The following is a 14,320-nucleotide window of genomic DNA, read 5'->3' as shown; positions in this document are numbered from 1 at the left end:
GTTGTAATGTGGTTAGCTGTACTTTTGGGCAGGGAGTTGTTTCTGCGCAGGGTCTGGAATTTGAAACATCTTGGGGCCTCACCAGTGCCGACATCAGTGACTCCAACCGATCATTGCTTCCCTGCAGAGGTCTTCTTTCAAGGACAGTTAACTTTTTTGATATATGTATATCAGCTGAGGGAAGGGCAGTTATCTCCTTATGTTTGGATTCTAAAGAGCGAAAAGTGCTCATAGAAGTAAACAGTCTGAAACTTGGAATTGTCTGAAAACCTGATGGCATTTCAGTCTCTCAAATTACACTCGTCAGCAGTGTTTTGGTGTGAAGAACTGGAAGAGAATTGTAAGTGTAACCGTGGCATAAACATTTGCCTCAATGTAAATGACCTTGCTTCAGCTGATTTTAATATTTACATGTTAATTAAAACAGCAATGTTTAATCGGGAATTTGTTGCTGTAAACAATAGTTGTACTTCCTTTTGAAGTACTTACCTTCATTTTGGATGTTGCAAAATGATTGAAATGTAAGTAAGGTGAGCTTTATGCATTTCTGAGTACATCATAATTGTGTGATATTAATTTCACCAGTGCTAACTAAAAATTTGAGGATTATTTGAGTGTAACCTCTTTACTTAATAAGCGAAGTTGGCATAATTAACAATGCAAGAGTTTTTCACTTCTGGAGATTCAACACAATGTCAGAATATTGGAAATGTAAACTGTGCTGTCTTTTGGATTTTACTGAAAAAATTGAGAGGCATTTGATTTAGGATTTTCTGAGGCATAAAGACAGATTTAATTTACTTCATATCAGCATACGTCTTTTACAGATAAAGCTGTTGCAATGTCAGCATGTAGCCGAACATTGCAAAGACTTTTCAACTTGTTGACACAGAGGAGGTCTGATTCCATGCCGATTTTAAAGGGGCTGTGTTATCATGAGCCTGCAAAACACATTCGACTCTTTCTTTACCAAAGACTTGCTGGGTGACTCAATAACACCATAGAAAACTGAATTTAGTAGCACAGTACGTGGACGTTTGGCCCATCATGACAGTCTATCTCAGTGTTAGCTCTTCAGCTGAATTTGTGTACTTGAATCCTATTTCCTTATCCTTCTGCTACTATGTTACTAATCATGTTTGCCATTATCACTCCTTGGAGTTTGATGTTGAAAATATGCTCAAGCCCCAAAATTGACTTGCAGAAATATGTGCATAATATATTGTCTACAGGGGTCAGCATATTGAGGTTAGAACTGAATTTCATGCAGCTTGTTCTTGGCCAATCCAGATTTAAAGATTTGTGCGTACTGAAATATTGGGATAAATCTTAACTCCAGAAGAAAATGGTGGCTTTCAGCTGGGTAAAGTGGAAGCAACAGTGTGGTGTTTATAAGCCTCAAAATTCAGTTTCCAGTCCCAAACCCATTTCCAACCTACTTGCTGATGGTCTTACTGAAGATGGAAATAAATGGAATGCTTATTTTTGTATCTAGAGAATTGAAGTACAATGATGCAGAAGTTATTCTGCACAACACCCTGTTTGGCTCCCATTTGGAATACTGAGAGCAGATCTGGGCATCACACATTAGGAACAAGATCTTGTCTTTGGAGGGAGTACAATGTAGGTTTACAGGGAAAATACCTGTATTTCAGGGTTTAAACTATGAGGACATATCATACAAATTAGATCTGTTTTCTCTAGAATTTAGAAGGTTATGGGGTGATTTGATCAAAATCTTCAAGGTATTAGCGGGAAAAGACAGGGTAGTAAAGATAAACTATATCTACTGGTTGTGGATTTGAAAACAAGCGGCATAGTCTGAGAATTAGGTCCAGACTGTTCATGAGCGATGTTAGGAAGCAATTCAACACTGAGTGGGAAACATTTGAAACTGTCTTCTATCAGTGGATGCAGGATCAGTTGTTAGTTTTAAATATGAGATAAATTTTTGTTAACAAAAGTACTCAGGGATATGGGCCAAAGCCTGGTATATGGAGTTTGTTCACAGATTAGCCATGGTCTCATTGAAGTGAAACCTGCCCGATTGGGCCCCCTCCCTACAAACCGAAAACAACCTTTCTTACTGAAGCCTTGATCTCAACATGAGGCCTCCGAATTACCTGATAACCCCCAAGATGTAGATCAACAACCTCCTCCCCCTCCCCGGCTTCCTCGCTATAGTCAGGAAGAACATACCTGCTGCTGATTCCCACACACACCCACTGCTCCTAACTGTTTTCGGGTGACTTCTGGCAAGGGAGCTTGCTGGGGAGGTAAAGCTTTAAAGTGTCTGAGACAATCCTGATCATGGAATTCCCATGCTGTTTCTGACTAACCCACCCAGTGGTCAGGTCAGTTAAAGTTCTGTCCAGCGACCTATTGAGTGTCAGTAAGAAAGTAATGTTTGTTTTCATTTTGATAAATGTTGACTTGTTTGTAAATATATCTGACCTGAAAAAAAATTCTTATTTTTTATTTTGGATATTAACGTGTTGCACTGGGTTTCCCTAGCTCCTGCTTCTATAACTTGCATCTGACTTACAAACGGATGTCACCTTCAATAACTGTACAGTCGGGCAGCTGTCACAGGACTATAATGGCTCATGAATAGCATGTGTGGGCTCTGCAGTGGTGTACACACACCATTTGTCTGTAACACTTAAGCATTACGCTCCCAACTTATTTTGGCTGAACTTTCCAAGCTCTGGTAGGCAGATAAGTCTCCAGTGGATGCGAGTAACACTGTGGGGAACCATACAGATATGCTCCATGACATGGTCCTGATGTTGGGACATTTTGCTTGCAGGAAGTGGACAATTTCCCTGCTCCAAGGAGGCAGGCAGGCAATTTCCATGAAATTGAGAGGCCCAATTGAGTGCTGTTTTGCATTGCTGTTGGAATTTTGCTGAGAACAAGTTGACCCTGTTGCATGTTGGAAGACTAGGAACTAAGTGGAGGCAACCTCCCAGGGGCAGGTTGGTAGCAAAAGCACCACAGTTGGGAGAAACAGGACGAGGGGCCATCAGTGAATATCCAGCTCATGTACAAAAATTTTATATCATTTTCTTGCACTGTCAATGGCCCCCACTGGTCATCATGAATGGTGAGACTTAATAGATGATCACAGATAGCTTGTAGCCTAATGGCCGCGGAGAGCATTAGATATTGGGGATTGGTGAAGCTGTGGACGTGTTTGAGTATATAGATGAGAATTTTATACTCTCTCGTTGTGTGCATGCCTGGGTCATTTTAGTTCACACATTGGTCATAGCTGACCAGGATGTAGTGCAACCAAGGGTTTTAACACAATAATAATGTAATTTTCACCAAATGGAAAAAATGTATAGGTGAGGCTCTAGGGGTGGGAGGTGCAGTGGTTGTTTCCCTTCCTCTGGGCCAATGTTCCAGGTTAAAGTCCCACCTCAGCATCTGATGACCACTGGGGTGGGCAAAAACATGGTTAAGCAACTTCATTTAAAAAAAAATTGAGAATCCAATAAGGATAATTCTTGACTTTTAATGTACTAAACACACAATTTTGCATTATTTTCCATACTTTTAAACAGCTATCAATATGTGTCATGTATAACTTTGTTTTCATGATACACTTTTTAGATGTAAAGTTTCCTGCTGAGAGGGCCAAGTCAGTAAATAATTTGTAGTTTTCACTTCATGGAATAAAACAGAACAGCACTGCTCAGGTTCAGGCTGTTCGGCCTACCGTGTCTATGCTGACCATGTTGCCATTCTAAACTAATCCATCGGCCTGCATATGATCCATATCTCCATTCCCTGCCTTATCATGTATTTGTCTAAATGCCTCTTAAACTTTGCTAACGTATCTGCTTCTACCACCTCCCTGACAGTGCATTGCACATACCTACCACTCTCTGGGTAAAATACTTGCCTCACACATCTTTAAAGTTTCCCCCTCACCTTTTACCTATGCCTTTCTATATTTGACATTTCCAACTGAGCAAACAGACTCCGACTATTAGCTTATCCATTGCCTGTCATAATTTTGTATACTTCTATCAGGTCGCCCCTCAGCCTCTAGTGCTCTAAAGGAAACAATTCAAGTTTGTCCAACCTCTGCTTGGAGCTAACATACTCCAATCCAGGCAGCATCCTGGTAAACCTCTTTTGCACCCCCTCCAAAACATCCATATCTTTGCTAGAATGTGGGGTCCAGAACTGCACACAATACTCCAAATGTGGCCAAACTAAAATCTTACACAAATGTAACATTACTCATCAATTTTTATACTCTGCAACAGATGAAGGTAAGTATGTTGTCTGCTTCTTTACTACCTTATTCGCTTGTATTACCACTTTTGAGAAGCAAATGGATTTGGACCCCAAGATCTCTCTGTACATCAATACTTCTCTGGGTCTTGCCATTTATTGTATTGCATTTGACCTTCCAAAATGCATCACCTCACACCTGTTATGATTATACTCCATCTGCCATTTCTCCTCGGACTGACCTATAGTCAGCTGTATGTTTTGATAACCTTCCTCACTATCCACAATTCCAACACTTTCTGTCATCTGGAAACTCACTAATCAGACTACCAAGCCTACATTTTCATCTAAATCCTTTATGTATATTTCAAACAACACTGATCCTTGCAGAAAACCACTGGTCACAGACTTCCAGTCAAAAAAACGCCCCTCCACAATTACCCTCTGTCTTTTATGACCAAACTGATTTTGCATCCAGCTTACAACCCATCATGTATCCCATGTGACTTCTGGAGCAGCCTATGGTGAAAGACCTTGTCAAATGCTTTCATAAAATCCATGTAAACAGTATCCACTGCCCTTACCTCATCAATTATCTTCATCACTTCCTCAAGAAACTCAATCAAGTTTGTAAGACAGGTTCACACAAAGCTAAGCTGACTGTCTCTAATAAGTCCATTCTTTTCCAATCTCCTTGCACAGCATTTTCTACATACATTTTTGTATGGTTACTAAATTAGCACTTTTCTCATAACAGATACTTTACTGTTTTGTTTTTTTCTAATAATTAACCACAAGTGTCTTGAGTATAGGTTTTGGATCATTTATTCATAGACAAAGAGAATGTCTATTGAAGACTAGCTCAAATGAAAACTCAAAGGAATACAATAAATTAATCAATTTATTCAAGTCTGCAAATTCCAACCATGTCAATACATAATGATTCAATAAACAGATGTCTCCCACCCTGGAATCATAGAAACTAGGAGCAGGAACAGGCCATTTGACTGTTTAAACCTGCTCTTCCATTCAGTATCTCAATGCCATATTAATACTCTGGCTCAGACCCCTTGATGCCTTTAAAATCTAAACATGATCCATCTCTTTCTTGAATATATTCAGTGATTTGACCTTGATTACCTTCTGAGATCAAGAATTCCACAGGTTCTCTGGGTGAACTACTTTTCCCTCATCTCAGTCCCAAATGTTCACCTTTGTGTCCTGAGGCTGTCTTCAGGTTCTGGACTGTCCACCCAGGGGAAACATCCCCCCATGTGTAGTCTGTCCAGCCGTGTTCGAAATTTATATATTTGAATGTGCCGTCCTATGTTCTATGTTTAATCAGATTAATCTCTTAACCAGTTCATTGTTAATGGTTCCCAGGCCTTTCTGGAGAGTTCCTACTGTTCTCAGCCTTTCGATAGATTTGGTTTATTTGCGACATACTCTGTGCTTAACTTCTTATTTCACAAATGAAAAAAATGGGTGATAAGCAGAGGGCTTCAGATGCCTTTGGAAAGTAAAAAAAAATCTTTTAAAATGGGGAGAATAAGCTGCCTAAGGGACAAAACCACCTGCAGTTGTTTATATTTCACATTATTAAAACTAGACGGAAGGTGGAAAATCAAATATAACATTTATATTAAAAAGTAGTTTTATGTTAAGGTTATGTTGACTTTCATAAAGGTTAGAAAAACTCTGAAAAATTTCAGAATACTGAAAGTATGCCTCTCATCTATCTCTGATTTATAATTGATCGAAAGGAGTTTTACTGGAGGCCTTTTGCTCTTTCTTCGATTATGGGTTGGCATCTTGAGTTTGTGCCAAGGCCAAGACAGAATAATAATCGCACTGATTGGTTGGAATTCTATCTTGTTCAGAAAGTAGATAAAAGTGTTGTGCCAGAGATTTCTTTGTCATGAGGTAATACTATGTTCTTTTTAAGCAATCTAGCAGCTGCTTTGCCATGCAGCACATTGGTGAAGGTCATGGTTTGCAGTATGGGAATCTCGATTCTTTGCTAAGTCCCTTACAAATGCTTACTTTTATGAGAGCAATTGTGTATGAAACTTAATACTTTGTAATAGAAGACTGTGCAGATAAAAGCTGCTTAGAGCAAGCAAATCAGCAAGATTCTCCTTCATGCCTATTTTTAGCAACACCTAATCACTTAGTTAACTAAACAAAACTGACTCAATAAATGCAATGTTTGAAATATTTCTGCTGTGTTAAAATGTTATGAAGGAAACCTACATTGCTTTAAGGATATTTGAAGTATCAAGTCACAGGCCACTTGAGTTACTTTCCTGTTTGCTTTCTCTCCTCCTTGGCTTATTGTCTCTAATGTTGCAGAGTCAGTGTAAAATGTGATTAGGCTGTTTACCAAGCCTAGTTCAATACTTGATCCATATTGGCATTATCTCATATTGCCTATAATAAAGGAAAACAGGTTGTATTCTAACTACTTTTGCATTTTGTAAATTGTAATTTCCTCACTCTATTGCTCCAGTATATTCATCAATTCACTTGCTTGCTGGCAGAATGACCTGACACCCTGTTCTCTGGTACTGCCCACTTTGGCAGGTCACTGCATAGTCTTTGGATGAAATGTCTTGTTCAGTTTACCCTAAATCTAAGAATAAAGCACAGTGATCTCCCTGACAAAGGTGAGATCAACATCTGAGCAGAATAAGGGACAAACCTGTCCAGTTGCCGTTTTGTAAACAACATTCTTGACTCTTCACTTGAACCGTCGTTTTCTGTTCCCCTCTCTTTTTAATCTATTTTAACCTGCCCATTTTTCATCCTGAAGGGTTCAAGTTTAAATGTAGCCTTCATTTTCTATTTTCAGATGCCTATAAACCAAGATTTAGGTTAGTAAACGTTGGAAAGTAAGCTATTTTGTTCCATGCATTTTAAAATCTTTAATAACTGAAGAATTATATTATCATCTGTGCAACTGCACTTAATTTCAAAAGATTGTCATGCACTTATTGATTTTTCTTTCAGAAGGATCACCTGAATTATTACAATCATCAACAACATGCCAAAATAAAAGCCACAGTTCAACTTTACATTTATTTCAGAATAGCATTGTACTGTGTTACCACTTGTGAAGTGGACAGACTGATAAGATCTATTCCTTAGACAAGTGATATTTAATAAGGTGAGTGCACTCTTGCAACTAGTAGAGAGGGGTGTATTTGGTTGGTTTCAGGATTCACAAGATAGAGGAGAACACTTCAGACAAAAGAATGATGATATCTCCTGTTCAGAAGATTATGCTGTAAATAATCAATAATTGTTGTCTTCTAATAAGTATAAATCTGCATCCAATACTGAAAACACGCAAGTGGAAAGACTGAGGCACTGGTGATTGATAGGCAGATTATTCCAGATTAGATTAGATTCCCTGCAGTATGGAATAAGGCCCTTTGGCCCAACCAGTCCACACCAACCCTCCGAAGAGTAACCCACCCAGACCCATTTCCCACTGACTGATGCACCTAACACTACGGGCAATTTAGCATGGCCAATTCACCTCCCATTTGTGTGGGAGGAAATCGGACCACCTGGAGGAAACCCACACAGACACAGGGAGAATGTGCAAACTCCACACAAATAGTTGCCCAAGGCTGGAATCGAACCTGGGACCCTGGTGCTGTGAGGCAGTAGTGCTGACTAGTGAGCCACCGTGCCGCCCTCTGAGTCACCGTGCCACCCTATCTGGAGGAAATATGTGCTGGATATTTATGGAGTACATTTTTCCTAGTCACAAGGAAATGACAAGATCATGGGCAAACACAAATTTCATGGTATTATCCAATTTATAGGAATTCAAAGATACAATCTTATTATTAGTCTTTTTGTGGTTTAGCATTCAATGTGGGGGATGGGGGGCATTTAATTGCATTAATCAGGCACTCGCCTCAAAAATTGAGTCATAAGCATTCAGTGGCATGCAGACTGCACTGAATTTGACATAATTCTGAAATATAATTTAGAAATGGTTGGGTATAATTTGTTTTATTTTTGAACCCTTGATATGATGTTGCATTAAATGCAAAGACTTAGCCAAGTAGGCTATTACTATTAGTGTTTGGGCTCAGTCCACTTTATCTTGTGTATAAATAGTAGAAGTAAGTGATTTGTAATAGTCCAGCATGCCACCAGAGCCTTTTACAATAGCAATATTGTTTCTTAGATATTACACCGATTCAACAGCAATATGTTCTAAGACTAGAACAAGTGATATGTGTCTGCTGTAGCTCCTATTTTCTGCCCTGACTGGCAGTTGGGGGATTGTAGTGGAGATTTGAAAAATGGGCTGTGCAAAAAGAAGGGCAGATCTGATTGCACATATTCTGAGACGTTTCATCTTATGGCCTCTTGCCTCCAACTGTGCCTCACTCATAAACTCCTGACATTGGTTACCCAAAATGCTTGTGTTTCCACCTCAATGTCTTTTCATATCAGTTGGCTAGTAAATGAATGTGGACTTTTCACGAACACATTGAATAATTGTTGACTGTCACTTTCTTCTCCATGCCAGGTATTTCTGTAATTAGAACCTTATAAACTGATATCACATAAGGCATTTCAGGCCATCGTAATCAGTTTGTCACTTTGAAAGAAATTTATTGACACATGCACACGCACATACATACATATATGCATACACACACTTACTTTCCCTTTTTTTAATGTAAATTTGAACAGGATTAAGAAAAAACTGACCACGGTGAATTAATATAAAAGAGAGTTCAAAGGAATTTCAAAGTCCGCAGTGTTTAACACACTTAAAATTTTTCTTCTCGATTGTTTGCGACAGCATTCTGAAGGTGAGTGTTTTATACTTGGGGATCTCACAGTATTTCAGGAGGATTGGCACCACTACTGCATAAGGAGCTGTGTGTCTCGCTTAAAATTCTCCTAATAAGGTGATGCCCCATTCAGGAGTCTGTTTGCGTCGATGCTTAATAGTTCGGAACTTCATTTCCAATAGGAGCAAACAGTTTCCAGATTCCTTCATTGTGTTCCACCCCAGTGACCCAAAAATCATCTTCTGTACTGAAGCTTTCATTATTTGTCACCCCTTTATAATCTTGGATAAATGAGAGAAGTTCGAAAATGTGTTTATAGTCTCTTCATAAAACATGAAGTATGTCATAAAATTTGCTTCAGTTTTTAGATGGAAAGGAACACCGCAGTTTCAATGCATCTGAGTTGCAGACTTGGGAATTCGGAGTCTGTGATGTAAAAACCTTTCAAATGAAGCAACAGTATATAATTTGAAACATATATAAATATACAAAAACACTGATCCAATAACACCGGTTTACCACATAACGAATATGCATTTATCAGTCTGCAGTGTTGCCCCGATGATATGAGTTAATTTTCTAGCAACTGAAATTGGAATAATTGAGTCTGTCCATGAAAGTATTGGCTTGGCAAAAAGTGAAGAAGTGCTCATTTAAAGGATTTACATGCAATAAATTGTTTTGCATCCACAATGCACTTATTCCGTACACTTCATCGTCATATATTATAACTTCTTTGAAATGTGCTTAAGGTGTTTTATTTTGTTCCTACATATACGCAGTAATTGGGCTGTAGAAAGATCATGGGATGATTTACATCATATGGAATCATTGCTGTATACAGTATATATAACAGCATATGCATTTCATATATTGTAAATAAAAAGGTTCTTTGTAATTTTGTGGTTGGCATGTTTGAAAGAAAACTCTGTTTTGGAATCAGCCTCAAGAGTATTTCAGAAGTGAGATGAATTGGAATTTTCCTACTTTTCCAGCATATGTTTTCTGAATTTGAGCAAGAATTATACTGGGGACTTTTTGTTCCCTGGTGTAAAATGACAGCTGTAACCTGCGGGTGGTATATCTCATCTGAGATTATGTATCTTTTAATGTGCTTTGATTGAAACAAAAACAACTTACTTTTTTTATCTAATATCTGTGCTGATTTGTTCACTTTTGTGATTGTGGCCAGTTAAATAGCAGGTGTGTTGTCCACTACTATAAATCTGTTTTACAAGGATATTCTGAGTTTTAGACAAATACCATTGGTCTGTGTATGTGTGTTGATGCATATCTATTTGTTGCAAAGATTACAATGATCTTTTTGAAGAAATTACAATTCATAAATTCAATTGCAATAATGCTCGAAGATTACTGAAAGAAGAGAATTGCTATCAAAGTATTTCCCATCCTGAACTCTGCAGGACAGATGCAAGAAAATCCAAATTTTGAAGGCTGCAACACCTTATACTGCATGAGAAATGGTGCAGCTTGGTTGCACATTGACTCTGGTCAAGGCATTGCCATAAAGATTACACTGGGATCTATTGTTTGATATCTGTTTTTTTGAAAAGAGGTGACAAAGCTAGGACATGTTTTTTTCTGCTGAGGAACTATTTCTGCATATAAATATATATAGCTTCTATCCAGTGTAAACAAGACACATTGCACATCTAACTGAAAGTAAGTTGGCTAATATTGTAATTAATAGTACAGTTAGTATTGCTCAGCAAATGCTAATCAGTCTGATGCTTACTGCAATTCTGAAATTCAGCAGCATTTGCTGAGTAATCCTGAATGAAAAACCAATTTAAGATTATCAAAGCGAAAGATTATCAAGAATGCTCACTCCCATTATCAAATTTCAGTCACTGTAAGGCTCAACTTTTTGTGAGCCAAGGAAAATTTATAGTGATGTGTCAGGTCCAATTCAGAGAGAGAGTTTGGGCTGCAGTAGTTGAGCTGATTAGGAGCTGTTTCAGTAATATCTGTCTTTGCTGAAATTGAAATGATTGCATTGTTGGTGCCAAAATGAAAACTTATCAGATTATTTAGCTTCAGTATCCCTTCGTGGGCCCAAAATAATACTTACCTGAAACATGACATATAGATAATTAGTCTATTTAAAAATGGATTCAGAGTTGACAGATTAAATTGGATTTACATTTCTAATTAGTATATTGTGCAAAATAATTCCATATAGACAATTCAAGCTTTGGAGCCTCAGATCTGAACTTGCTTTCAAATTGAAAGCAACTCTAGTGTCTCTTCCAGAGATGGATGCAGAACAAAGTGAAAAGGAGGTCGTATTGAAATAGTCCTTTAAAACAAAACATACTTATTGCACGGGAACCTCATTTAAGTGAGGGCAGACATCATCGATGAACTGCAACAACTAGTGGTCAATGGAGTCTTTTGCCATCTGAGAATAGATTGTTCGATGACCAAAGACTTCAAACCTGCCTTCAAGTGCATGGTCCGCTGAGCAACAGTGTTACCAGCCCTTCTATGTTTGTCAGAGACATGGACAATGTACAGCGGACACCTCAAGTCCTTTGAAATGTATCATCATAATGCCTGTGGAAATTGAAATGGCAGGATCGACTTGATAATATCAGTGTACAGCCAACATATTTAGTATCAAAGCATTGGTTATGGTCAGTCAGCAAAATTAGGCAGGCCACACTGTCGATGAGCCTGACACGACACTCCCAAAGCAATCTCTATGCTTTTGAGCTTTGTCATGACACGTGGCTATACCAGGAGGAGAGAGGAAATGCCTTAAGGATTTCCAAAGCCTCCCTAAAAAAATGCAATGTTGCCACTGACTCATGGGAATCTCTTGTCCCAGACTGCCCAAATAAGAGAAGAAGCATCTGTTAAGGGGCTAACCATTTTGAGAACCTTTTGATAAGGCCAGATGGAGGCCAAGCAGTGAAAAGAGGCTGCAAAAAACAATATCAAATAAAGTTACCTCATTAAACACCTCTTCTCCGCCTATGGCAGGGTTTGCAGATTGAGCCTTGCAATGTTTGACCTTGTGGTATCAGGTTTGAGCTTTACTAGCATTATTTATTTTAGAGTTTGGATTTTGAACTTGTGGCATATGGGTTTTATTCTGTGTGCACGATGAGGTTTAATGATAAATTTATTAGTATTTTTGGAGCCATGATGTTTCGAATTTAGTCTGAGGGAAAGAGTTTCTGAAGTTTTAATAGAAAATCGTTTCTATTGAGAGTTTTATGAGCAGACAGAATAAACATTGAAGAGCTTTAGTCCATGTTCTGTTAGGAGGATCAAAGAACAAAGAAAATTTACAGACCAGGAACAGGCCCTTCGACTCTCCAAGCCTGAGCCGATCCAAATCTACTGTCTAAACCTGTCACCCAATTCCTAAGCATCTGTATCCCTCTGCTCCCTACTTACTCGTGCAGCTGTCCAGATGCATCTTAAATGAATCTACTGTGCCTGCCTGTACTACCTCTGCTAGCAACGCGTTCTAGGCACCTACCACCCTCTGTGTAAAGTACTTGCTGTGTCTATCCTGCTTAAACTTTTCGCCTCTTGCCTTGAAAGCGTGACCTCTCTTTATTGAATCCATCACCCTGGGAAAAAGCTTATCTCTGTCTAACGCTGTCTATACCCTTCATAATTTTGTAAACCTCAATCAGGCCCACCCTCAATCTCCTTTTTTCTAATGAAAACAAACCTAACCTACTCAACCTCTCTTTATAGCTAGCACCTTCCATACCAGGCAACATCCTCATAAACCTTCTCTGCACCCTCTCCAACGTGTCAACATCCTTTAGGTAATGTGGCTCCCAGAACTGTGCACAGTATTCCAAATGTAGCCGAACCAATGCCGTGTACAATTTTAACCTGACCTGCCAGCTCTTATACTCAATTACCCCATCTGATGAAGTCAAGCATACCATATGCCTTCTTGAACACTCTATCCACTTGTGCAGCAACCTTCAGGGTACAATGGACCTGTACTCCCAGATCTCTCTGCTCATCAACTTTTCCCAAGGGCTCTTCCGTTTACTGTATAATTTGGTCTAGAACTAGACTTCCTAAAATGCATCACCTCACATTTGCCTGGATTGAACTCCATCTGCCACTTCTCTGCCCAACTCTCCAGTCTATCTATATTCTCCTGTATTCTTTGACAGTCCCCTATGCTTTCTGCTACTCCATCAATCTTTGTGTCATCCTCAAACTTGCTGATAATACCAACAGTGCCCTCTTCCAGATCATTTATGTATATTACAAACAACAGTGGCCCCAGCACTGATCCCTGTGGAACACCACTGGTCACCTTTTTTCTCCATTTCGAGAAATTCCCTTCAACTACTACTCTCTGTTCCTGTTGCTCAACCAATTCTTTTCCACCTAGCTAGAATACCCTGCACACCATGTGACTTCACTTTCTCTATTCGTTTACCATTGGGAACCTTATCAAACGCCTTACTAAAGTCTATGTATATGACATCAACAGCCCTTCCTTCATCTATCATGAATTGATGTTGGTTTTCAGTTTGGGGAAACCTGGTTGAGGTTTAACAAATCAGGTTCTCTTGGAGAAAGAAGTTGGGTTAGAAAAATTAGGAAAAGGTTACTTCAATGTAAGGTTTTACTTTGAAAGTCCCATGCTAGAACTGTTTGGTTAGAATGCTGAATGGTTTATTTGAAGCTGAGGAAATCTAAATTTAGCTTTGTGAATGCTCCTGCAAGAGCCTGTCCATGTCTCAATATTAGGAATTGAAAGCAACAGTCAAATCAAAGGTGTAGATAATTTAGAAACAGGAAATCTCTTTTTTGAGCATTTAAAGGGATACAGTTGATAAAATTGGAATATTGTAATTTTCCTGCATGTTTTGACATTTTTCAAGTACATAATTTGTAAGTAGTTTAGTAAATTTCATTTTATTTTTTCTTTTTGCATAATAAGCTCCTGTTTTATTGTTAAAGCCAAAATCTGCTGCATCACAGATGTTTGCTTCCATGAACGACCAGCTTGTTCAGTTTTTTAAAAAAAACAAAATGATCAATCAAGCCAGATTTTAGTCTGAGATCTGATTTGTCCAGTTGTAACAACAGCTGTAAATCTAACACACATTAGCACCCATGACCCCAGAGTTGAAGAAGGTCATTCTTGGTCCTGAAATACTGCCTGAGAATGCACACACTTCACTCAAGTGTCCTCTCAATTAAAGGGCTTCCATAAATGCTGAAAATTATCCTGGCAT

At 38.7% G+C, this 14,320-nt stretch overlaps 1 protein-coding gene across 11 annotated transcripts in view; it reads left to right on the top strand.

Annotated features, from left to right (window-relative positions):
• dmd (dystrophin) overlaps nucleotides 1–14,320 on the top strand; it is a 2,003,576-nt gene that overhangs the window by 240,294 nt on the left and 1,748,962 nt on the right. Inside the window, exon 1 of one of the 11 annotated variants that reach the window (XM_087992892.1) lies at nucleotides 106–340. The exons of the other annotated variants lie outside the window; for them this stretch is intronic. Coding sequence (XP_087849018.1) covers nucleotides 274–340 — 67 coding nt within the window. The 5' untranslated portion in view covers nucleotides 106–273. Of the gene's footprint in view, nucleotides 1–105; nucleotides 341–14,320 lie in introns of those variants that run through there. 11 annotated transcript variants of the gene reach the window in all.

This window comes from Chiloscyllium plagiosum, unplaced genomic scaffold (genome assembly GCF_037043375.1).
Source record: "Chiloscyllium plagiosum isolate Xiang-an unplaced genomic scaffold, Cpla_swu_hap1 HiC_scaffold_12, whole genome shotgun sequence".
Lineage (NCBI taxonomy): Eukaryota > Metazoa > Chordata > Chondrichthyes > Orectolobiformes > Hemiscylliidae > Chiloscyllium > Chiloscyllium plagiosum.
Note: the sequence above shows the minus strand (reverse complement) of the source record. Positions and strands in the feature narration are given on the sequence as shown.